The following is a 27,044-nucleotide window of genomic DNA, read 5'->3' on the forward strand; positions in this document are numbered from 1 at the left end:
CTTATCCACCATCCCTATCTAAAAATTGACAACATTGACACATTTCTACAAAATGTTTTGATTTTGACAAATCTATATTTTTATTTTTTTTTGGACAGAAAAGTATTGCATCAAGATTTTTGACCATCTCTAGTAGTAACTGGTAAATGTACTAAACTTGTGGCCTAATTTTGTTCCCAATGAAAGCAGGATCAAGAACTGGGTTATATTTTCTGATCAGGGAGTTAAAGGTATGGCAATTAACTAATATCAAGGTCTAAATGAAATGTTCTACTCACTTCAAAATTGACATGGCCGTTTGGAAGGCGATTGGCACAGCCCTCATTGAGAAAGTAAATATCTTTGATTAAGAGACTGAAGAAAGGTATCACGATCTACAGAAAGAACAAGATTCCACTTTCAGTATGACACAGAATCGAGAAACAACAGTGGTACCACATGTATGAAAAATTAAGTCACATTGTATAAAAACTAAACATCACACTGAAAAGTTAAAGTCTGCAAGTGTTCCTTTCATCTTGTGGGCATGCTGCATTTTATATACATGGAGTTATCACCCCACTCAGTCTAGTCTCTAGTTTCACCTCAGTTCCACCTCCTTTCTTTGTCCCAGACTCCTTCCATCCACTGTGTCTCTGGAAAGCCTCTAGCGCTCTCAGAATTGCAGTTAATTTATCTATCTTCCATTCTTGTCAACTGAGGACACAATGTACATTCGCTACTTCTGGAGTGACAGCTGTCTGCCTAACGTGCTCCGTTTCTCTTATAGTGGCCCTCATTGGTGTGACCTTTCCTCACCCATGCTTGCAGACTCCAGAATGTTTACATTCAGAGGTACCCCACTTGTTTGTGCATTATAAACAGGTATCTGGATGTTAATGCCCGTGTTAGAATGCTGTGGAGAGCTGAAAAAACACATCAACAGCGATAAAGCCCAAAGGGCTGGTGGTGGTAGTGTTGCCATATGGAGGTCGCTTCTGCAACCAAAGAGGAATAGTTTTTCCTATAGACTCTGCTCTGTGCCCCTCAATCACCTTTGAAGGTAAAATAAGAAGTAATGGATTTAATCTGCAGCAAGAGAGATTTAGATTAGTTATTAAGAAAAACTGCTTAACTAGAAGGATAGTTAAGCACTGGAATAGGCTTTCAAGGGACATTGTGGAATCCCTATCATGGGAGGTTTAAGAACAAGGTAAACACCTGTCAGGGATGATCTAGGTATAATTGGTCCTGTCTCACAACAGGTACCTTCCAGCTCTACATTTCCATCCTTCTATAAAGGCTCCTCTTTCCAACCCAGACAGGATCATATGACTGTTTCAGCCAATGGCTAATAAATGGAGCTAGTCAGGAATCTGTCGGAATGATTTCCTGACAGAAAATGCAGTTCCTGAAAAATCAAAACTTTTCCATGGGAAAATTGAAAGAAGTACTTTGTTGTGGGTCAGTTTGATTCAAATCAGAATATTTCATTTTGTTGAACTGACCCAAAAAGTTTAATTTTGAAACAATTCGGTAAAACAATTTTCCTATGGGGCTCTCTTTCTTTATATTGGGCTGGGCTCCCTGGAGGACTAAATCTCCCATAATACAATACAGATTTCCTTATGACCAAGCTTTCCGTGGCACATCATGGGAGTCACAAGACTAGATGCATCAAAGGAGATATAGGTTTGGCTAGGGAACATGGCGCATTTGAGAAAATGGTGGCACCAGGGTCCTGAACAACAGCTCCCATGAGGCAGTGCACCACAATGGGGGGGGGGGGAGATTCTGGGACAATTCAATAAACCAGAATGAAACATTTTGACTTTGGGAATGTCAAAATGTTTTCTTTTGATCAAACTTTGAAAAAATTTTGCTAACCAGAAATTCTGAACTTTTTTATCCCACTTTGAGACAAAAACAAATGTTGAAATTTGGAATTTCCAAATTTCACTCACCTCTACAACTAAATATATAGGAATAAACTCTCTGGACTCCTCAGTCTACATAATGCATGCAGGATTTTACACCTTGAGATCTCACACCTTGATTTGTATTCAAACAGGCTCTTAGCTCTCAAAACCCATATTTTATTTCTAAGTGCAAAACATGCGTCGGGAACAGAATGTATATGAAGTATCTTGCCTTAAAGTTAAATTTATTCTTTAAGCACAAAGATCAGGTTTATTAATCCTGACATGCAGAGCCAATATTATAAGAAGTTGATGAATTATTTAGTAACTTGCCTCTAAGTGGATGTAGGTTAGCAAGCTATTTGGCTCCTTTCCAAGAGAAATTCAAGGGATGCAACAAAGGTTCTGCATTAATGTATGTCCACATCCTGATTATTTCTCAAACACTGGTTTATTGCGAAGAGGTTGTATCTTTCTTTACCTCCATTTCTCAGAAATATTACTGCCACTCTGGTGTTTCAAGCGAGGACTCTTGGCCTAACCTGACTAGGTCAAGAATAACAAAGTATCCTTGTGGCTATTCAGACTAATGAACCCCAGCAAGGCACTTTTAAAGCTGAACTGGTAATGGCCATGCAGAGAATAGATATTCTTATAGAGTAAATGTCTCGAGTAGCACTTGTGTTCCCCATTTTGACTCGAGTGGACTAACAGCTTGAAATGCTAGTCTAGACAGTCCAGACACATTTGGGGTTTAGGACACAAGTGCTTGTGGTTTACTCTGGGCAGATTACACTGGCACAGGGTAATCTTTACACAATTTGCATCCCGCCTGCCCACATCCCCATTTCAAAACAAAATAAGAGGAAAGTAAAACCTCTTATACGCAATACAATGGGATCAATTTCTTCCTCGTCTCATTCATCTATAGCATTATTACTAAAATTAATCCTTCTGGATCTTATTATGCTACTGGTGACACTGATTCTGCAAGCTGATCCACATGGACAAATGTGGCCATGCAAAATCAGTGAGGGAACTGGGTTTCTGTGCACGTGTCCATCCATACAGATCATATCAGAGGACCTGGACCAGCATTAGTAGTCCCACTGAGATCAATGGGACTATTTGTGGAGTACAGAACTTCTTAATACGAATAAAATCCCATGGGATCTGAAACAAACAGTTTTTAGTTTTTACCAAAGCCCAAGGATACACAGCACTTTAAAACAGCTACAATGGTACTAAGCAGCAACCAAACTTTTAGTCTAATACATCTTTGACCCAGGGCAATATGTGAAAGATACACTGAGCTTTTCCCTCCAGTGTCTTTCATCCGAAAAGCCTCAATCCATCTAACGGTTTGCACTCTGATCCGCTTTTCTTGTTTGTTATTTTGCTGCAAAGAATCTCTCAAAAGTTGATCCTTTTGTAAAGCAGAATGAAGAGGAATTAAAAAAAAAAAACAAAACAGCAGCAGTGTAAAATGGATATTTGTGTCTGCCACTGCAGGCAAAACAGACGTGCAGACAGAAATCATTTTCTTCGTGGCGTTTTTAAGTTGTTAAAAAAATATTAAATATGCCACGTTTTAGAAGAATAAGAGTAGAGCCTGTTGTGCACCTACTAGACCAGTAGTTCTCAAACTGTGGGTCGGGACCTCAAAGTGGGTAGGGCTGGTTTAGACTTGCTGGGGGGCCCAGAGCTGAAGCCTGAGCCCCACCACCTGGGGCCAAAGCTGAAGCCTAAAGGCTGCAGCCCTGGGTGTCACGGCTCAGGTCACAGGACCCCTGCCTGGGGCTGAAGCCCTTGGGCTTTGGCTTTGATCTCCCTCCCCGCCACCGGGTGGCAGGACTCAGGCAGGCTCAGGCTTCGGTCCCCCCTCCTGGGGTCCTTTAGTAATGTTTGTTGTCAGAAGGGGGTCACGGTGCAATGAAGTTTGAGAACCCCTGCACTAGATTATTATTTTTATTCTTCTCGTGTTTACTAGTCCCTATGGAGCACTCATCAAAATTTCCACTTTCTTTCTCCCCATTCAAGACCTATATTAACATGAATCTGCCTCTCTCAGTGTATATCCCGCAGGCAAATAGCATCCTCTTTGGGAGGAATACAGAGCTAGGAATGCCTTCAAGAGAGCCTTCTGCCTCTAATACCGAAGACATTTCTCAGGGCTCTTCAGGTTGTTTTTTAAACAACTCTTTCATTGCCCGCAGATAGGCTAACTGGATTTCCTTGAAGGTTCCGGTACTGAAACGTACTCTCCCAGGTCTCCTTCCATTCCACAGAAACACTGGTGTCCGGAGGAAGGGGAGAATGGAAGAAAAATCACTGAGGGCAAGTATCGTGTGAGAAATGCTCATGAAAGGAGTCGGACTGAAACTCCTGGAGACTGAATTTCATCTTCAGGGTGGCACAGAGCACGAGTGCCACCAGTGCATGCTTCCTCACACTGCTCCACTATTGCTCCTCAGCTCAGACCTGGAAGGACCAACGAATAAAGACAACAGAGTAGTTCAGCCACTCTTCCTTCCAAACCGTGGCCTTTCCACCTAGACTGCTGACAACGGAACCAAGTGCCATCTGTGATGTTCTCTCTGCCCACTGGGACCTGAGCTGAGACCACTAATCCTACTTCACTTCGAACATGAAGACAGCAACCTTTCAGTCGGTACGAACCTGGACTCGGCTTCCAGTTGAAATCACGAGGCGAAAGGATCTTATCCCGAGCTCTCTAATCTCATAAGATTTCCCATTTCTTTCCCGTGTGTTCTCAGATACCATACCAGAGGATAAAGTCTTGTTCTTGGTGATCCCCTACACAAGCCTCATGGGTGGACAGAGACCCAATGTTGAGGCACATATTTGAAAGGAAGCTGACTGAGGTTAATGCCTTAGAATTTGAATCGCTCAAGAACAGCTCACCACACAGCTTAACAAGCACATTTCATTACTGTCCATTTGCTAAGCGATTCATGAACTACCTTCTCTCTGTTGCTATGAGCTGTCAAGGACCTCTGAGCTGCTCCACGCAGAGCGGTTCGGTAATTGTAAAAATTGCTAGAAGGGTCCATCTGATGCTATAAGTGGGAAGAAAAGTAAATAATGAGCTTCGGAGATTTAGTGCAGATACACGTACAGTGCTTTTCACTAGAGAGGCTAAATTTAGAACCCAAGAAGTCTATTGAATTGCATCACAAATGCCATCTTTAAAGTACAGCTAAAACAAATCTACTGCTCTAGTAGATCCTTACACATAGAAACTCACTTTTAAAGAATGCTCACTCAGAATATCCAATGAGCAAGTACAAATCAGGCTTTCGTAGAGGCAAGGCTGTGCATCAGCCAGACTTGCCACACTCCCTCCCCAAAAACTGTACTATCAACTCAAATTCCAAGGCTAAAATTCTGCTCTCAGAGCCATACAACGGGTCTCAATCATGAGACCAATATTCTGCTCTTCCAGTGTGTGTAACTTGCTGTGACATTAATAGGAGTTGCACACATGTACTGAGAGTCAAGTTTTCTACCATACAAATTGTTTGAAAAAATCTCAACTGGATTGCCAATTAATTCAAGACAGTTAACACATTTGTAAAAGCAAATCTGAATCCCTAGGGTAACACAAATTTGTAACCTTCACGTTGCCCTCTACAAATGTGTTAGCTACCTTGAGTTTGTTAGCAGTCAATGAACTTGAGATACAAAGCCCCTCCAACTCTAGTGTACACACACCCTTAAGGGTTAAATTCTACCATTCAGATTTGAAAGCAGAATTGTTCTTGATTTATTTACTAAGCTTCAAGAAGAATTACCCACAATTTCAAGTTCCAGTGGAAAAAATTTCAACTAGTTCCAGTTGGCTTTTGCAAGTAGGTTTTGCAATAAAACTGCAAGGTATATTGAGCTGCTGGCTCTTCCAAACCCAAAAGGGATGCAGCAGGAATTAACAGAGGCCAGAAGTCAGCTGAAGGACTCCAACAGAGTGCATGAATTTGCACTAGGGACATGCACACACAAAATTTCATTCAATATTCAATAGGACAGGACCCAGTAAGACTCGCATTCCAGAACAGTCAAACCTACACTCTGTTGACAGCAGTGTGACCCCGTATCAGTTAAACGTACCTCAAGAATGTCAAATTTGGCTGTCTTGACTTTTGCCCAGGTCTTCTTTAGCCGGGAGACCGGACTCATGTTCATACCAGCTTTATCAGAGAAAGACAATTTAAAAATTTAATAGAACAAAACTAGTCTAAGATAAACAAAGTAACTAAGATGCAGAGTAATTCTACAATGAAAGCGCTATTAACAAAAGAAGGCTTTTCATAGGAGATATAGCCATTTCTAGGTATTTTTACTACCAATATAGTTACAGTATAACAGAAACAGCAGTATCCATCAATTCTACATGTTATTGATAGATCTTGATTTTTCCCTGTCTGGCTAGGGATGGGTTCCATGTATTTTAGCCCCAGATTATGTCTAATAAAGCTAGGAGATTAATAAAAGGTATCCCATTATGATACTTTAGGATGAGAGTTAACAAAAAAAAGTGGGAGATGAGATCTGAAAAGTTACAGTGTAAAAATTGAGGGCAACCTCATTATTCTCCTTAAAGTGTGGTCAGTAAATTTTCTGAATACAAGTCTATGGGCTTCTATTACATTCAATGCAGTCATCAAGCCAAGCAACATCAGCTACGGCATACAGAACAGATAGACCTCTCACTGGAAATCTAGAAATAGAGGCTGCCCCTGCTACATCTCACCTCCCCTATGCAGATGCAATGAGGCTAAGTGAAGGGTCACCTTTACACTCTTTCACTATACAGACAAACATGGCTGCTACTCTGAAACCTTTCAGTATACAGTGTCTTTGACTATTATATATAATGGTCAGTGGAGCCTGAGACGACACCAACTCCTCCTGAAGTCAACAAGATTTGAGTTACTTCAAATAGGAGTAGGTTCAACCCCAATACTCCAAACACTTAAGCATGAAAATAATTTTACCCCTATAAGTAATACCATTGATCAGGAGGATCAGGGCCATTGCTGAGAAGCCAGTGTGCTCCAAGGAATGGGGTTGGAGGGTACTGAGCTTTTTGAAGCATATATCATCAAACGAGTCTTTTAAGCACAAAGTCATTTCCCTCGTCCTCTCTTTTTAAACGGTATAATTGAAGGTAGCTTTTCCAATCTTTTATAAATGTATAATATTACAAAGATATTTATCTACTCTCCATCATTTCCTTCCCTTCCCACCCTACTGGGTACTGTAACTAGAGAATTGGCTCCCATATTTAAGCATCAAAATGACTATTTTTAAAACTCTCCCCTAAATCCCCACACCTTATACTCACAAATAATCGCCATTAAGGAGTTAAAGTTGCCAATGTTAAAACACTCCCTGGCCACGTCAATGAAATATTCTATCATTCTTGCTCTGTGCTTCTTCTTCACAGGCTGCGAGAGACAAATAATACTGTGTTATTCTTTAGCAGGAAAGGGAGACCTCCACTGGACTCCAAAAAGGGATGACATTATGGCTGAATGTCTCTTCTGTAGGTGCTGCAACTTCACAGTGTGTTCCACAAACAGAGCAAGCGGCATTCCTTCCTCCAAATCACTTATGACAGGACAAAGACAAACCAAAGGAGTTAAGGAACTTCAGGACTGTGAGGGCCTAGGGAATTATTGGAGAGGGAACCTTACGAAAGATTTGTGGAAGGAGGTATCTGAACGAGAGAGAAGGTGGTTGATAAACAAGAAGGGACAGAGGCTCTAGGCATAAAGGAGAACATATGGTGGAGATGAGAGTGGGAAAAAGCCAAAGGGAGCGTAATGAAGCGAATGATGCTTCATAGTTTCAAAAACAGAAAACTGGAAAACTGTTGTGTGCCAAGGAAAAGGACATGCTCACCATGCAGATTTCTGTAGCAACTAAGTAGCTGAGTCTGTTAAACCATTCTACGTAGGCTTCCAGGTTACGGGTCTTCTTTCGATCAGCATAACAGCCCTGAAGAAAGAAAGGGAAAACACAACCTCCTTAACTTATTCTGCATTCTTCTCGGGGAGAGAAAGAGAGAGAGAGAGATTCCTAACCTGCAACCTGGCCACCTTAAGCTTTCACCCAGTCAGATATCATAAGGTAAAAAAGTAGGGTCAATCACCAAAGAAAACTCAAGGAGATGGTGTTGGTGATGCAGCAGGTGATATTTCTCTGAGGCCTTGATTCAGAAAAGCACATATGCAGGTGCTCAACATCAAGCACCTGCTTATGTCCCACTGAAGTGCTTTGCTGAATAATGACACTTAAGCATCTGCTTAAGCACTTTGCTGAATCAGGGCATGAATCAGTACTAAAGCGATGCTGAATCATAATGCAAGGGGACACTGTGGTGCTGGGTTTTGAATGAGATATAAAATTGAGTCCTGACCACTCATTTGGCATGGCAAGTCCAGTGTCTAGGCCCAACTGCCAGATCACATTCTGCCTTCTTAAAATTCTCCCAGTAATTTCAGCTGGAGTCTTATTCTTCCTTTCCTGTTCTGTGCTATTAGGTAGTGCACTGGAACAGTTCCCACAATTCATCCCAGGGGGTCTGAGTAGCAGTGAGTGGAGAGATTTTCCTTATCTATAGAAAAGCATTTCAGAATCCCAGCTGGATAAAAGCTATTATATTCGGTTTGCCACATTTGAGGAGAACAGGTAATTACAGTTCGAATTACATGGCGCAGTCAACATGCGGATCATAAGCATCTCCGGAACATGAGCGAAAGAGGTAATTGCTCCAGCACGGTTAGTTAAAAGCAGTTTGTCCTTGCCCTTCATTCTATAACTCAGAATTCTCTTCAATACATCTTGTTCTGTACCTGCAAAAAGGACTGCAATTTCACCGTCCTCGGTTTCTTTCAAATAGCTCAATTTCTTAAAAGGACAGGAGAGGAATAATGGATGGGGCAAGTGAGTGATGTCAAGGTTGAAATGCATCTCATCTTGGCTATAGACCACAGAACGGATGGTCAAGAGAAACCATTCCCATGGCTAGAGCCTCATCTGGTGTAAAAATCACTGAAATCAATTTAAGCGAATAGGAGTTTGTTTGCCAGAGCAAAGACAGAACATGAGCTTGATTTGCCCCCTAAATGGACAATGATTCACACAAAGTAAAATCAGAAAGGGGATATTTTTAAAAAATTCAGCTGTCAAGCATATTCATGCTGATATCTATCTAGAGTTAAGAGTATTCTAACTATCCTGTATCGTGCTTATAGGATACCATTCCAGTTCCACAACTGCTCTCGTTCCCCTCCATTCACCTTGTCATTGTCCAAAGGATCCTTTTGTACAAACGCCTGGACAAACTCTTCTGGTCCAATGTAATTGAGCCTCTCCTATATTTAAAAAAAAAAAATTAAACCAAGCAATCATTTCCTTTGCTGATTTGTATTTCAAAACAGAAGCAAAAAGTAGGAAACATAAAATTGTGGTTGGAAAATACATATATGAATGACCTGGCAACAACTTACCAGCTCTATGTGAGTCAGCTGCTGGGCTAACATGTAAGGGTCATTGCAGACAGTGATTATGTCCCTCTGTATGGACTGAGGTTTGGTCTTCAGGACTGTCAGTCGATCTGTGGACGTTGCATTGATTTTTGCAAGTACTTCTTCGTACTGGCTAAGAGAGGCAAGTTTTCGGATCAGGCTCTGGATGATTTGCTGTACGTTCTTCCGATACATCTGCCATGACACAAGACAAGCAAAGGATATTCCAAGAATATGAAAGGCTACTAAATTCCTGATGGCACTAAGATAGCTTCATTCTGATGGATATGCATTATTAGAAACTTAGAAACTCAAAGAACCAAATGTATTCTTAAAGCAACCATTGCTAAACCAGTACATTAAAGATCATGCATTTAACATGTAGTCTTTGGGAACATTTAATTTAAGGTTTGATTGCTTTAGGGATTCAGTGGTGTCCTCACCAGCCCAAGCCACAACTGAGAAGTAAAAGCACCTTTCACCTATAGTGTAAAATGAAGCATTGTCCACCTGGGTAAAATACCAATCTCCCACTATTCACGGCTGTAAGGAAAAAACCTAATCCATGAGTTTATAGTGTAGTCATTCTATGATGCTACGGGGGCCTAATTCTATTTTCACTGGTGTAAATCAAGACTAATCCCATGAAGTCTAGGTCTTCTCCTATTAATGTCAAGAGGAGTTTTGCCATTTACCTCAGTGGAAGCAGGGCCTTCAGCCTGTAGGTCTGCTCTAACAGAACCATTAGGTGGTTACTTTTCTATATTCAAGACACAATTGTAAAACGATTAATGAAATGCTTAAGTGCTTGAAAATTTGAAGTGCCCAAAATCTATCAAAGGCACAGTATAAGGTTATTGGTCTAGGAATGGATGAATGCTACCTGTTCCCTAATGTACTTGTCACTCACTCCAAAGATGTCACTTTTAAGGATTTCTGAGTTTGCCAGATCACAATCATGCTTTTTGTGGTTTTCAATATTAATTTTAAAGAACAGACCTTTTCCATACTAGAGTCAAACACTAGACATATTTGGGTCAAACTCAGTCTGGAAGTCAGTGGAATTAAACCAGGGATGAATTTGGCCCATCGTTTAGTAAGTAAGAATCATGCACATAGTGCCTAGATAAAATGTACTGTTTCTGTAAATGAAATCTTTTAAAGACAAAAAAAAAAAAAAAAAAAAGCTGCACTTTCCACTATGAGCCACAAAAAACATTAATAAAAATCTTCATTATCTGTATAATAGGGTGTATGGGGAGGTGCACATACACCTCCCATCTAAAAATAATGTGTGCGTGTATATATAACAGAGCTTTGTGAAAGATTTTGTGGCACACGATGCATACACACTGAAAGTCTGACAAAGCTTCTGACACACGCAGGCTGAGATCTGGGACAGAGTGGAAGCCATGTAATAGTCAGTGTCTTAACCCTCAAACTAGGTAAATGGTGGCTGAGTTTCTGGTTTGTACGAACCCAGATTTCACAGCTAAATTGGGAGGGGTGGGGAAGAAAGAGAAAAAAAACTAAATTACACCAATGTAAACCCAGAAGATTCTCTTTCAGTGAGACCTTACAAAACCAAATTTAAAATCTATCTACATACAGAGCTTTGCACAGCTCTCTAACATCAGTCAGGGAAATTAATCCACAGTTGAGCTAACAATAATTACAAAATGACAGTCATTTCTTCATTCACAGCTTAGGGAACATCTCTCCGCTAAAAGGCAGGGGGTGACACACCTGCTACATTACTCAGATATATGCAACAGTCTACAAAACACTGCCATGTCTGCAGCTTTCTTTTGGGACCTCTTCAGGAGCATGAACATGACAAAGGCAGGTTTGGCATGGGAGTGGCATGACTTTTGACCTGGGTGTGCATGACAATCATTTGGGGCAGGGCTGGGGTGGCGAAAAACACACGACAATGGGTCTAATCCATTATGAAACAATCTTATGATCCTATTTTCCAGCACAAACATACATGCTCCTAAGATAAATATAGTCAGTTAGGATGATAGGCTATGCAAATTAAAGAGTAAAAATATTTGAAGAGCCCAGGCTGTGTTTGGCAAATAGAACAAGGCATCATTAACCAACACAACTGTGACACTGATTGAACATTGACTGTGTGTACCTGAAAACCCTTCTCACAGCCAAATCTGTGTCACAAATAGAAAGATTTGGGAGCAATTTTCACTGCCATACCCACCTCCTTACACTCAAATTCAGGAACAGATAAAAATATTGTTTGAAACTTGTTTTCAATCTGCATTATTGTTGCAGCAATCAAAGCAGAACATAAATGAGGAGTATTCAAAGAAACATAGTCAGAGGTTCAGTGTACGAACTGGCACCATTCTGGTTAAAATGGCACAGAAGGAGTCTGTGGTTTTACCTCTCCCTCCGCTCTGGGGGTCATTCCCCCCAGTCAGTCAGGCCAGTTTGTTGCAGATGCTTGCAGTTTCAGCATCTTTTTAGATGCTTATGATGTACAGGGGACATTTTTATAAAAGACAGCCCTGAAAAATCCCTCAGCTGAGAGCAACTATCACAGAAACAGGCAGATAATGGGTTTCTATTTTAGAATTCAAGCTGCGGGACCTGATGGCACAACACACTTTTATATATGGCTGGTACAGCATCATTGCTTGCGACCTGAGATGAAACATATGGTGAACACATTACTATAGATGGATCTTCTGTCCCTAAGTAGTTTATCCCGCTGATTTTGATCACCCTAATCCTAAATGTCTTTAAAACAATAACATTCATAAGAATTATGCAACCGTATACTTGTCTCCCTCCCCTACCGGGCCATAGTTCAGCAAGGCACTCAGGGAGTTGCCTTGTTTTTTGTGCAAGAGCAATCCCATTGACCTCAGTGAGACTTTTGCACATGCTTAAGTACTTTGCTGAATTAGGACCACTATTTAGCATGTGAGATCTGTTGCTCAGTCTCTCACAGCTGCATGATACTTTATAGATTTACCCTAAACCACGGAATATACATGATTTAACTAGAAACCTAACTTTAAAAAAAACAAAAACAAAACACAGTCCATTTGTCAGTCTAAACACAGCTCAGTTTCCTCTCACCTAGTTGTGTGTAAGACAATTGATGAGTTTTTGTAGTGTAACTTGAGATTCTGCATTTAAAAAAGGCCTTATTGTGTCTAAGTTCTCTCACAACACAAATAAATAGCATGACCACATATGGAAGACTTACGTAAAACAGAAAGAGCTATACACATACTTTCTGTGCTACACAACAACAAGACAAACACTTTGCAACTCTCACCCACTAAGCATATTTGAACATTCCACATATATATCACCCCTTGGGCATTATTTCAATTCATCAACCACATTGCTGACTTGTCTCTCCACTCATAAGTTATGCAGCAACCCAAGTTGTGAAAAATAAGATCACTCCTATAACTCAAGTTATTCTGTGTCTCAGTTTTTCTGAAGGGCCCTTTTAAATATAATGGCACCATCACATTTTGGACCACTACTATTGAGTCTGTTATGGAACAATGAAGCCTAGAAATAAAGGGATAATGCTGATATTGATTTATTGATTTTTAGAAAGTTTTGAGGATTTGGGATTGTAATGGATATGGAGCCTTCCACCTTTAGGTCACCAGCTTATAGCTGGTTTACACTGATAGTGACTGAAAGTCATTACTATCTGACGGATGTTTGATGGTGTATGTAAAGTGAGTTTGTGTTGTCAATCTAGATAGGAGATATGGTAGAAAAAAAGGTCAATGCAACTCAGGGCTGCAAATGTAGAGGCATCACATCATGACACAGGGAGGTAACAGTCCCCTTGGCACGTGGCTCTCATGTGACTGCACATGTTCATGAAGTATTTTACCATAAAGAGACTGCAAACTGGACACAGACTAGGAAGAAATCTATTAGAAACTGGAGGAAATGACCTGTGAGAAGAGATTAAAAGAGCTAAAGGACACAGTTTTTCAAATGATGATGGGAGCATAACAGTCTAGAAATACTTGATGAGTGTATAATCTAAGGAAGGAGAGGGGTAGATGTAGGAACAATAGAATTAAATTATGAAAGACGAAATTGAGGCTCAATAGCATGACAAACCTAATGACAGGGAGCTCTAGTGGTCTGATGAATAATCTTGCAAAGGAAATGGAACAAACCTTACTCATTTGCACATTTGAAATGAGACTGGATGAAAACCAGTAGTAAATGAAGAACAGGGAACGATCCTATACCAGCAGGGATATGGCCCAAGCCGATTAAGTCCTGTTCATCTCTAGATCCTATAGTTCAGTCCCTACTTGATAAAAAACCACATGCCAAGGTCCACCACTGCAATCAGCATTCATTAGTATCTTCATCCATTGCCTCAGCAGGGAGGTCAAGCACTGAATAAGCCATGGAGTATGAACTCCTCTCTTGCTCACAAGGGTGGTTCCTTCTAGAAAAGTTTGGGGTATTGTGGGAAGCTTGCATGATTGCCTTCTGTGTGGGGAAGTTCTACAAAGAAGAAACTCTGAGAGAGGCCTTCAGTCTCCATTACTATTAAATCACCACATTTCAGGAGCACTAAAATTCATCTGTTTCAAAACAAGTCCATAGCTGTATTTACTAGCTTGCTCTAGCCTGCACTAGGCTCTTGATGGTAGGTTTTAATAGCAATGACACATGGGACTTTGAAAGAAAGAGCTAAATTGAGTGAGAACAGGAAACTTATTATTTCCCATCATTCAAGGCCCTGGCTTGCACACACAATCCGTGTGATACTGAACTAATCTGCGGTGCAGTTAGATAGAAGCAAGGTCAGAGTAAGCCTGCATTCATCCTTCCAAGCAATCCACTAGCCAATTTCGCTAATAATTTACTGCATGCAAAACTCCACTGTGACACTTGCTTTCCCCATCTTTTTAAGCTATTCTGAGAGGCAGAGATGGAAGAGACCTATTAGATCATCCAGTCCATCTCCCAGCCAGGACAGGATTGCTCCCTACAGCACATTTTGTAGCATTGTGTCCAGTCTAGTTGTAAATGTATTAAGTGATGGAGCTATTATCACTTCCTTGGAGAGATTATTCCACAGACTAACACATCTCACTGCCTGAAACCGTCTCTAATATTCCACCTTTCCCAGTCTTAATTTCACTCATCTTCAACTGGCACCAACCCCTTACATCACCCAAAATAATTCCTCTCCCTCCTTTTATTTTATGTGCTCCAAATGCTAACCAAAATTACACATATTTTGTTATTTATCAGTCTTTCACAAACCAATTCCTCTAGGCCCCAAATCTTTCTATTGCTCTTCTTTGGACTACCTCCAATTTGCCAGTATCTTTCTAGTAACATGGTACCCAGAACCAAAAGTAACATTCAGGGTGTAATTGCAACAGAGCAGTAGGCAAAAAAGTTTACTTTCTGCTCTATGACACGATGCCTTGTGAATGCAACCGATTTTGCAGACGCATCCCATTGCAAATGAGTGTCTGATTTGCTCTCCACAATCACCCCTGGATCTTCTTCAGCATTGCTACTTTCCACGTTTCTTCTACACATTAAATATCTGGGCTTTGAATTAGTTTCCTCTGGATATAGATACTTGTTCTTCCAGTTCCAAGTTAAGCCTAATTTTGTTCTCTTCTGCCCTTATTTCCAATCTCTCAAGGTCTTTTTGTGTCGTTAGCATTATCTACAATTCCTTCCAAGTTATTATAATCAGCAAAATTAATTAATTATGTAGAAGAGGGAGTAAACAGTTTGTTACGCAAGAGGTTACAAAAGACTGGAATGAACACCAGTCACTGGGAATGCCAATAAACATGCTGCCGTTTAGTCAGTACTTTCTGTTTACTGTTCTTCCAAATGCCACACTGGTGCATGTTATACTCTTTCCTGGGCAACCCTGTTGTGAGTTATGTTCTCTGATAACACCTGCTGTACATCATACACCCAAAAGCATGCATCATCCCTAAAGGGACAACATTAACCTAAGACTCATTAACAAAACCACCAATACCTTTCAGGTGTTACAACCATCACCACAGATTATTAAAATCTAATGTAGATTTTTAAAAAAAGACACTCTCTTCACTTTTCATACTGATTTTATTGTGTGTGTGTGTGTGTCTCACTTCTTTTAGATTTATCAGCTTTACAGGTATTTCTAGGTAGCCCTGTGAGATACAGAAAGTCAGAGCAGTCCCTCCTTTCTGGCCTTGGCATCTAGGAATTTATGAAAGGTTTTTTGTTGTTGTTTTTTTTTAAGACTCTTCTTTTCATTCAACTTTTTAGAGTTCACAGAAACACTGTTGTTCATAATTAAGGCTGCGAGTCTGTCACGGAGGTCACGGATTCCGTGATTTTCCGTGACCTCTGCAGCAGCTGGTGCTGGCCCAGGGGCCGCCCGAGCCAGGCAGCCCCTGGGCCAGCAGCAGCAGTTTGGGTGTGTGGGAGGGGGCTCAGGGCTAGGACAGGGGTTGGGGGGGGTGCTTACCTGGGGTAGGGAGCCCCCCTGTAGCTCCCAGGCGGCAGAAGGGCGAGGTCTCCATACCATGTGCTGCCAGTGCTCGCAGGCCCCGCCTCCACAACTCCTATTGGCTGCAGTTCCTCGCCAATGGGACCTGCAGCAGCCAGTGCTTAGGGAGGGAGCAGCGGAGGAGCTCCTGCCCTGGCCCCTGCCTCCATCGCCTAGGAGCTGCAGGGATGCGAAGTCGGGTAGGGAGCCCCGCCAACCCTCCCTTCACCAGCACCAGCAGGAGTCCCGGCCATCATTGCGGCCCGGCCCCTCCCACAGCAGGGGTCTGTGCTGCAGCCCCGCCAACCCCACCTTCCCCAGCACTAGAGGGGGTCCCGGGTCACCACAATCCCCTCCCCCAGCACCCGCGGCGCCCTGGACCACCTCCCACAGTGCACACACCCTGCCGCTCCCAAGATTTAGTCATGGTAGGTATTTTTAGGAAAAGTCACGGACAGTCACGGGCTGTGAATATTTGTTTACGGCCAGTTACCTGTCCATGACTTACTAAAAATACCCGTGACTAAAACGTAGCCTTATTCATAATGGATTTTTTTAAACTGGTTTATAATACCTAAACTTTTGGGCCTCTTTCTATCTGGGTACTTATATGGGCTTCCTCAGTTTAGCATCTCAACACCTCACAAGAATTATTGCCAGCTGCGAACCAGCACACAGAATGATTAAGTAACTTGCCCAAGGCCACAAAGGAAGTCTGTCAGACCCAGGAATGCAGCTCAGAACTTGAGTCCAAGGCCAATGCCTTAAGCCAAAGCCAATTTTTCCCATACTAGTTAATACTGTCCCTTTAGAAATGTTCCTCCTTAACGTTGCTATGCCTCTCCTGTGGGTTTTAAAGATCAAAGACCTGATCCCAGAAAGCCTCCTCACATGAATTCAATGTAATGATTCACATCAGGAAGGATTTCCAGGGTCACACCCAACTTCCTCCTAGACAAACCATTAAAATAAAATATGGAAGTAAAACGTACAAGCAGCGTCTGCTCACACAGACAATTATTCCATTTTGTAGCCAAAAATAAATATTTTCTCAAGAACTCAATATGGATACTGGAACTCAGCAAGGAGTTCTCAGCACAAAGGGCTGGTTAGGACTTATTTTTTTTAAGGGTTCATCTGCACCTTAGGCACTGGACAAAACATTACATTCACATTCGTAGAATTAGCTCCATAAACAACAATGCTAGCTACCCAGATCTGCTACATACTGTTAATAAATAACCAGCAGTATTTTACTCTAGCCAAGATATTAAACTAATGCCTCCTTTCCAATGCTCTTGCGCTCAAGGTAACTACCTCATCACCACTGGCTATTCGTTGTGCCAACTCCTTTAAGTTCCTCATCATTCTTTCATCTCGAAAATCATATGGAAACGTCTCTGTCCACTCAGTCAACAGCTGCAGGATTTTGGGTGCAATTTTTCGTATCCGGCTCTAGTTTAAAAAAAAAAAAAAAAAAAAGAAGTTACTTTATGGAACATCAATAAAACAAGTTTTGAAACCAATTGAATTACAATCTACTCATGTATGGATTACTACAACTGTGGACTACAAGGACATGGAAGTCAGTTAAAACTTCAAATGTAATTGAACTTGGCATTGGATTAAGTATGCCAAAGCACATTGACTTCATTGATTTTGGACCAGTCCATCAGTGAACTGGCCAATTTAAAAAGAGTAAAGTCTATTAGTATAAGAAATATCCTAGATGCTAGATATGGTAGTGTCTCCAAAAATATATAGCTATTATAAACGTTATCTAACAATTAGTTATAACATCTGCAGAAATGCCTAAGCCCTCAATTCTGCAAAGACTTATGCACATGCTTAATTAAGCACCAGTATGAACTCAGTGGGACTACTTACATATATTTAATGACTTAATTATTTACACTGTGGTAGCCTAAGAGCCTCGTTATGGATCAAGACCTCATTGTGCTAGTTGTTGTTCAGACCAAAAAGACAGTCCCTGTCCCAAAGAGCTTTACTATCTAAGTAATCCTGCAGAAACTCAGGCGTGTGCTTAACTTTTAAGCAGGCGAGTAGTCCCACTAAGTTCACACTCATGTGCTTAAAGTTAAATATGTGCTTAAGTCTTTGCAAGATTGCAGTCTAGTATGTCAAGATGTATATAGCACATCTTTAGTACCATATGCATTTTAAGGTACAGTATCATATATATTTTTAAATATATGCATTTCTTTTTCCTACTCTTTCTTTTATTAAAACATGTTAAAACTAAAAAAGTTACTTATAGTGCACTGGGATTTTGGAAATGAAACAAATGTCTCAGCAGAGACTGTTTTCATTTGATAGGGTTCTGATCTTGCACTGTTGAATTCAGTGGCAAAATCTCCCCTTGACTTCAGCGTGCGCAGGATCAAGCCACAAATCACAGTTGGTAATGACTGGTTTTCAGTATATCCAATCCTGTAGCAAACCCACTGATCAGAAGTGTTCTACTTTGGCATAGGGAAAAAGAGTTTTGAGTCAGGTTTACAAAATGAGACCTAACAGGTTTAGCAAGAGACCTAACCTTGTCAGTCCCAGGCTCGCTTAGTCTCTGATGCTCCATGCACAAATGGCAAACCTTGGCCATTAGCTCATATGGGTGCATGAACAGCCGCGAACTGAGCAGGAAGGTGAATATGTATGTTCTCTGTAGGCAAGAGAGACAGAAAGAGGCAAAATCATCATGCATTTCATACTCCCCACTACGACATTACTTTCAACTCAATTTTTCATGCTTTATCATTCAGAGCGCAACTTTGTGTATGGCTGGTGGTGAGAATGCCTGATACTACTGCAGAGTTAAGCACTTAATTGTAACGAATGTCAGCTCTCCAGAGCCACTACAGTATTATATAGCAATTACTTGAGCCTAGTTATGCAAGAGTAGACAAAAACAAGGCTGGCCCATGGCAGGGCAGGGCTTGCTTGATTATCCCTTTGTGATAACAGTATATAGAAGTCCAGCACCTGAAATTACTCAGAGCACAATTTCAGCTCTTCTTCCCTTGCTCTGCAGTAAACCTTTGTGACCTAAACTAACAGGTCACATAACTCATTCTAGCAGAGTGATGGAGTATAGCTCAAGAAACAAAATCCGAGCTAGATGCAATGCCACTGTTGGGCATAGCAATCAGTAAACAGGGATGTACAGCAAAAAATAAAATACATTTTGCAGACCAACTTTGTTACTATGGGCTCAATTGAGACTCGCAAAAGCAGAGCCATTTAGATAGTGGTTGGCATCATTCACCCCACCCCCATTACGGGGCCATTCCCAGTAACAAAAATTACATTTTGCTTTTCCCTCCAGATTCCACCCATTCAAAGGTGTGTCAAACACAGCTGATTTAATTTGCAGGGTGTATAGACTTACATCAGGATAGTAATCTACATTGGGTACTAAGTGCTGGATGAGGGCTTCCAGAGACCCTGATAGGAGATTGTTGTCATGGTAATAGAGTCCTCCACAGTTGTCCTCTTTTGACTGATACAGGTTTCTGTTGTAACCACTGCTGTCAAACATAGCTGCAAAGGGAGGCGTTTGTGGCATACTTTCCTGAAGGAAGGCACAAAAAAAGACACATGCAAGAGAGTCAGAACAGGCCTTTGACACCCATTTCAAAAGACCGTAGCACAACAGCACGCTAAGGAAAAAACCCTGACACAAAGTGATAAAAGCTAGATCATCTCTCTCACACAAATCCTACTACACCTGCCCTGCTTCCAAGGTAAAACCAATTGCGAGTGGTGCCCTTGCTTTATCAGTTACGATTATGAGGTTATTTTGCCATTTTTTTTTCTCATCTTACAGGGAGAAGGCAGATGTTAGAAATGGGATCGAGTGGGCAGGGGGTAGTTAGCAGCGGGGGCAGGAGGAGAAAGAGCTGTTGAATGTTTTATGAATTAGCTCTTTCTATAAAATCTATTTTCTATATAGTGGCAAAAATCCATGAGGGGCCAAATTCTGCCTGCAGCATACTTGGATGAGTATTCATTCACTTTGCCCAATAAGCCCCCTGCATATGTGGCCAAGGAGAAAATTTTGGACCATCAACATTTAGGAGAAAATTCCACTACAGTACTTTCATTCTTGTTCACTAGTAAGTTACTACACCAGTAATCCCAGTGAAGCCAGTGGAGCTACCTGTGGAATAGGGGTTCATCAACAAAAATAAGGGGTGCAAAAACTAGCCCCTGAACAGCAAAGGAACTGTATTGAACATTTTAAAATTTTTGGGTGTCCAAAGTCCAGATTTGAATTTGACAACTTGACCTTCTTTCTATAAGGTAGCATCTCAGCAACTGGAAAACCAAAGCCTCTTACCTAACAAAAGACAAAGATCCTCCCTACACCCTACCTTAATCAATCAGCACTATGACATCAAAGTTGACCAGGGAGGGCGGAGTGTATTGACCACCCAAAGCCTTCTCAGTTACACTGTATGTCGGAAAGCAGAAGATAAAGCTGATTATTTTAAATCTGAATTTCCCACCTCCTCCACACAATCATTCTTGGAATAGCTGCTCTCTGGCAGTTAGTGGAAATGTCTGGTTTTCATCCTTGATTGCAAGTTACTGACATACCCAAGTTTAACTATAATAATGTGCTTCTATTTACCTGGATAGTAATTAACACGCAATAAGATCTAGCAAGCACGTCACATTCTGAGATCAAACAAACAGAGCTGCAATGCAGTAAGGTATCACACAGCTTCCACTCCTCTCAGCAATTACAAGGTAGGGAGACCAAGTGGTATAGCTAATTTGCACCGGCTGCTGTGCATGTGGGTTGGCAGAACACGTGTGTGTGAGTCTATGAAAAGCTTTCATGCCCCTGAACCGTCATTGTAAGTGCAGATGCTGTTGCTTTTCTCTCCATTGTGTCAAATCCTATATGGAAAGAAACTCTCTTTCAAGCTGCACTCTTCAGTCTGTGAAGGCACCTGATTTCAAGAACAAGTAGTAATGTGACAGCCTGGAGATAAGTAGCTTCTCTCCATCTGTGTGCTCTGCAACTCATAACAAAGCACTTTTCAGAGTGAGCTCAGTAGAGACTAGAAGCTATTAAGTTATTAGCTAGATTCCTGGGGACATAATGCACTGCACACAGAGCCAAAGACACTCTGCTTCTGGCAGCATGTCCAGACAATGGAGGCATTCAAAGCAACAGAAGACTAAGAGATTCAGCAAGTAAACAATAAGAGAAAGCCAAACTCCGTTGCTTAGCAGAGAGGGACAGTGAACGGAGGCTCCTGGCCTACATGACCTGTACTAATCCCGCTTTTTCGAAATGCCAAAAGATATTAGCATCAAAACGGGCTGGGGGAGGAGGCTCCGGGTCTGAAAAGTCACTTTAGCTACTCCATGCAGCTGTTCAACCAGTGATCGGATTCTTTCCAGCACAGTGAATTGGGAGGAAAGAGGAAAACAAATAAAATAATGCACGTGCCACAGCAGAAGGTGGCAAGGTGCAGAACTTTTGCAAAACAAGATGCCTTTATTATGGATGCCCAGCAGGCGATACGCAGGCTGTCTCACAGCAGCCTTTCGAAGGATAAAGCATTCTGAAAGACTGTCTCTGAACCTGTCTGCCAGGCTAGCGTGGTCCCAGGAATAAGAGAAGTTTATGAGAGGAACTGGATGAAATGTGGCCATTTGAAGTGCAGATACTATGTAAACATATTCTGTGTTTTCACTTTTGTGTACACTCCGACCCAAAGTTTTATTCTGATTTTATTTACTTTACATCCAACAATAGTTTAGTTATATATTATAGACTTATAGAAAGAGACCTTCTAAAAACGTTAAAACGTATTACTGGCCCACGAAACCTTAAATTAGAATGAATAAATGAAGACTCGGCCCACCACTTCTGAAAGGTTGCCGACACCTGCCCTAGTTCTTAGCACGAGTGCCACCAGCATTGTTCAGGTCAGTTTGTTTCTAATGGGATCTAAATTTAAGACCTAGAAAAATTAATACAGTGACTATATGAAGAGGAAAAACCCCTTCAAATCATTAATAGCTGATTATTAACAATGTTATAAACCACTAGGTCAAAGGTGTATATGTGGGTGGAAAGGAATGTGATGTCATGTGTACTGACTGTCTCTAAACTACTTAGAGAAGTTTCCTGCCCCAGACAGCTCAGTTCTGTCTCAATAAAATGTCAAGCTGTACTGAGTACGAGATGCACTGTATACAGCATATCCAGACAGACAAGGATTTCGGTGTAAGTGAACGTGACACAGAACACGTTGTCCATGTGACAAAATGGAGGATATCAAAGCGTGATTGTGATAAATATGGTCTATCCAAGAGGATGACTCACATAACATATGCACTTTTCCAGCATGGTTTATTAACCTTGATCTGGTCTTTGCTGTATTTAGCAAGGAGGTACAGATAAAAGGCATTCTACTTTGTTCCAAGTTCCCCTGGATCTGTATAACTGGGACCAAATTCTGCCTACAGAATGACTTCAGCGGAGATTAATAGAAGTAAGAGAGCAGAGTTTGGTCCATGAAGTCTAGAAACAAGTAGGATGGGTGTCCTAGTATCTACAAATATTGGTCCACTCTAGCAAGTAGAATGGGATTTTAAAAGAAGAAGAAAGTATTAGAGCTGGGATTGAAGAAGTCATGCAGCCGAAAAAAATTCGCCCAAATTAAAACTGAACATTTTTACTAAAATTTGGAAAAGTTTGGTTAACTTTAAAAAACACTTCTTGTTGTTAGGATGAAGGACCGTCTTGTGAATAAGGCCCTGGACTGAGATATGGGTTCTTTTCTTGGCTTGGCAACACAGACCTCCTCTGTGACCTTGGGCCAGTCACTGAACCTCTATAACTTGGTTCATCACCTGTAAAAGGAGAATAATACTTCTTTTCTTCTACCGTTTGTCTCATCTACTTAGATTTGTAAACTCTTCCAGGAAGAGACTTGCTCTTGCTATGTGTCTGTAGAACATATAGCATAATGGGATCTCAAGCTTGATAAATAATAGGAACAGCTTTCATGTGAGTGTAATGTCAGAAGCAGGAAAACACATGAGCAAAACCAGCAATTCCTGCAGTACCCCAGCTCTAATTTGGCAAACCCAAAAGATTCAGATAAAGCGTCCACATTGTTGCCTAGGGCTGGCCAGAAAACAAGAATTCCATTTTGTAGGGGAAAAAAATTGAAGTTTTCAAAGTTTGGTTTTGTTCTACCCTGGACCTGAAAGAAACCTCTGAAAATTTTTCACACAAAACGTGGGAAAGAGACATACCCATACAGTACCATCCCCACCCCTCCCTCCCCAAAATAGGCAACAGCCCACTAGTTAGGGAGCTCACCTAGGATATGGGAGACCCACATTCAAGTCCTTATTCCAAATCAGGTAGAGCCGGGATCTGAAACTGGGTCTCCCACATCCCAAGTGCCCGAACTACTAAGGTGCTAGCTAATTAGCTGTGGGGTATCAGACTCTCTCTCTCTCAATTCAATCCTGAAAAACTTTCCTGATGAAAGTTTAATCAAAACAGATGTTTCCTTGAAAAGTTTCAGTTTCAATGAATCAGCATTTCCTGACAAAAAAAAAGTTTTGTCAAAAAATTCCCAGCCAGCTCTAATACTGAGTGAATCTGATCCAACCCTCAACCACTGAAGAGAATTAGCTTTTCACTGGCAACCACAGTGGACAGGATCTGTTTTCTTTGCTCTTTAAGAGGCCAGTTTGCACATCATATCTACAAAATAAAGTCAGCCTGTGTCTGAAGACTGACCAGAAGACAGTAAGACTGAACATAAGGAAGATCACAGAATCTTTACCTTCCTATACAGGAAGCAGATCTGCAATCATGCCTCCCTAAAACTACTTCAGGACTCAGGCCACAATCTCCTTTCAGAGCTTCGCTACCCAACATGCTGTAAAAATAGGCTTTCGGTAAGGGATAAAGGCTGCAATAAACTTTGGGGCTGGTAAAAGCAAAGGAGTACGAGGGCTGTATTAAAGAACATTAACATTATCTTTTCCAGCTGGGGAATGGTGTGGACAAGTTAAAATGAGCTTTAACTGTGACAGGAAGGAAGGATTAGAGATTTGACCGCAAAGTCTGCCCTTATCTTACTTCTTTGGTCCGTATTTGTGACAAGTGCAAACATTTCATACAAGGTTGCAGTGCCACCAAAAATGACAGTTTACCAGCCATAGAGAGCAACTTTTGAAAATTCGAGATGAAAGACTACCTGGACAAGCTTGAAATCCAATAGGTCATGCGACTTTCAGATGAGACTTAAACGATCATAGAACCACAGAACTGGAAGGGGCCTAAGGAGAGGTCATCTAGTCCAGTCCCCTGCACTCAAGGCAGGACTAAGTATCATCTAGACCAATGTTTCCCAAACTTGGGACACGGCTTGTGCAGCGAAAGCCCCTGGCGGGCCGAGCCGGTTTGTTTACCTGCCACGTCCACAGGTTCGGCCGATCGCGGCTCCCACGGGCCGCGGTTCGCTGTGCCCGGCCCATGGGGGCTGCGGGAAGTGGTGCGCGGGCCAAGGGCTTGGGGAAGCAGCACTTACTGATTCTAGCTAGGAGTGCTGTCAGACACACAAACTAAGCACACTGCAAGAAGGAGCGACCTCCGTCTCTGAAAGCTTAAAGTGACAGCCATCATAGGAATGAATGATAACAAGAATGGGTACTAAATTCTCAGCCAGAAACGTGACTTGATGGATGCAAAATGACTTTAAAGAGACACCAAGAGATATCCAAGGTTTCTTCTTCTGTATTACGCTACTGAGATATATTTAATATTATTCCTTAGAAAAGGGCACCAAATTGTAAATGGTGGCATTTCGCATTCATAATGAGAGATCACAATGCAATCACTGCTGAAGCCAGAATGGGGATCAGAGGTGAGAATTCCCTTGTCTGTTCTAAAAGATTAGCACAATAAAACTGTCTGTAACCTGGAAACACTCACGTTGCGTGGCAGTATTAGGGCTTGAACTCTGTGTAGGCAGTAGCTGCGGGACATAATCATGCACACACACGCCTAAGTATTCCATCCAACAGAGGGCACAGGTTTTCATAACTTTTGTCCTGCCACAATATTAACAAACATGTTGTAAAACTTAGTAACTGAGCCACTTGTTGATTTAAATAAAATTTGTAGAGGACTTGGACTCTTTCTTCATTCTTGGCGTAAACATGGAATGATTTAAAATCTAAAGGGGTTAGAGGTACAGTCACTCTAGCCATCAGAACTGAGATACAGTAATAAAGTAGGCTCCTTGATTAGTCCGGGCATCTTTTTTAAACAGGGTCATTGGAATGTCTTCCATTTCTTTTAGAAAAGTCCATACATTGCTACGTTGTGTGTAAATATGTCTGTCAGAGCAAACAAGTGACCTAATTTTCTCAGGTTTCAGAGTAACATCCGTGTTAGTCTGTATCCGCAAAAAGAACAGGAGTACTTGTGGCACCTTAGAGACTAACAAATTTATTTGAGCGTAAGCTTTCGTGAGCTACAGTTCCGATGAAGTGAGCTGTAGCTCTCGAAAGCTTACGCTCAAATAAATTTGTTAGTCTCTAAGGTGCCACAAGTCCTCTTGTTCTTTTTGCTAATTTTCTCAAGAGTCTGCCAGCCGAAGAGGAGAAAAGGAACAAAAAAAGGTTCCTGTCCTGTCAATACTGAAATGCTGCAACTACACGTAACAGACCCACGCTAAAAAAAAAAAAAAACCAAGCGATAATACTTTTTCTGCTCCATCCCACTTCCATATACCACTCCCCCCCCCCCCCGGCAAAAGCAGCTGACAAGGAGACAGAGAGAACAGAGTTTCCTGAATGTCAAAGAGAAGCACTGTTTTGAAGAAGCACAGTAGCACTGTACAAGCACTTGTGGGCAGGCCACACAAAGGTGTTGGGCTGGAATGATTAAAACCAGGACAAAAAAAAATAATCTAGATTTCAGGACAATCAGCCAGAATGCTACTACAGTGCCAGTAAAGCAGGATATCTGAGCCCTCTGATCAAAACAGTTTGAGCATTCCCTCTGTGCTGTTGGGAACAAACACCCCAGTATTGTACTACAGTGGATGAGAACAAGATTGTAGAAACAGCATCAGTTCCTGGTGGCCAGAAATGGAATAAATTACAAAAATAACCACATGGTGTAAGTCCCACCGTACTGTTGTACTTGGAGCGCTGTCCTCCGCACGCACACAAATACTGGACATATCAACTTTGTCAAAACAGATATGCCAATAAAAGCTACAGTCACTGAAATACAGGAAGTGAATATAAACAAAGTGAAACTATTCTCATCAGTTTCATCCTCCAAAAAGAGAAAGCTACAAAGAGTAAACTATCAATGAAAGGAAAGAGTATACAGTCTTTCAGTTATAAGCACAGGAAAGGGGATTATTTTTAAATGTGATTGTTTCATCTCAGCTGTCTCCCTTTAATATTGTATATTTTTGTGTTTGTTTGTTTTTCATTCACAAGTACAGCTGTTCTCCAAGCAGCTTGTTTGTTCATCTTGAAAACCTCTTTAAAACACCAACACCGCACTTATCGCAAGGTTCAATGAACTTCACTTAGATGCAACTATCTTAAAACTGAACCAAATCAAAGATGAAGGGTTCATATCATTGAGATTTGGCCAGCTGATGAAGCAGATCAGTGGCAGAGTTATTCTAGAGGTAACTATGCATCAGGAGCCTCCAAAGATCCTGGAGAAGTTCAGCCTGCTGCCCATTCTGTAGTGATTTGTAGGATGAATTTACTTGAAAAGCAAGCAGAGTGGCCTCAGCCTGGCTAAAGCATGCAATGAAATACTGTCTTTCCTGAACAGCACACTACATGGGAAGTAATAGCTGCTTTTTGATGTCATTATTTATGATCAGGCAGCTGGACTGGAAGAAAAGGACAATTGGTGTTTGGATGAGTAAAAGGTAGGGGCTATTTGGTAGCTCAAAATATATTTCCCCTCCATAAAGTTTCTCATATGGATTTTCTTCCTAACAGCTCTACCTTACA

General features: G+C 41.4%; 1 protein-coding gene across 5 annotated transcripts in view; it reads right to left on the minus strand.

Annotated features, from left to right (window-relative positions):
• RASGEF1B (RasGEF domain family member 1B) overlaps positions 1-27,044 on the minus strand; it is a 374,925-nt gene that overhangs the window by 35,162 nt on the left and 312,719 nt on the right. For all 5 annotated transcript variants that reach the window (XM_048847458.2, XM_048847463.2, XM_048847459.2 and 2 more), the window contains 10 exons: positions 19,393-19,575; positions 18,544-18,666; positions 17,304-17,441; positions 9,434-9,646; positions 9,224-9,298; positions 7,824-7,919; positions 7,264-7,366; positions 6,027-6,106; positions 4,883-4,978; positions 279-374 (listed from right to left, as the gene is read on the minus strand). In XM_048847458.2, the coding sequence (XP_048703415.1) occupies positions 279-374; positions 4,883-4,978; positions 6,027-6,106; positions 7,264-7,366; positions 7,824-7,919; positions 9,224-9,298; positions 9,434-9,646; positions 17,304-17,441; positions 18,544-18,666; positions 19,393-19,575 (1,203 nt within the window). The remainder of the gene's footprint in view (positions 1-278; positions 375-4,882; positions 4,979-6,026; positions 6,107-7,263; positions 7,367-7,823; positions 7,920-9,223; positions 9,299-9,433; positions 9,647-17,303; positions 17,442-18,543; positions 18,667-19,392; positions 19,576-27,044) is intronic.

This window comes from Caretta caretta, chromosome 4, assembly GCF_965140235.1.
Source record: "Caretta caretta isolate rCarCar2 chromosome 4, rCarCar1.hap1, whole genome shotgun sequence".
NCBI classification, from domain to species: Eukaryota; Metazoa; Chordata; order Testudines; family Cheloniidae; genus Caretta; species Caretta caretta.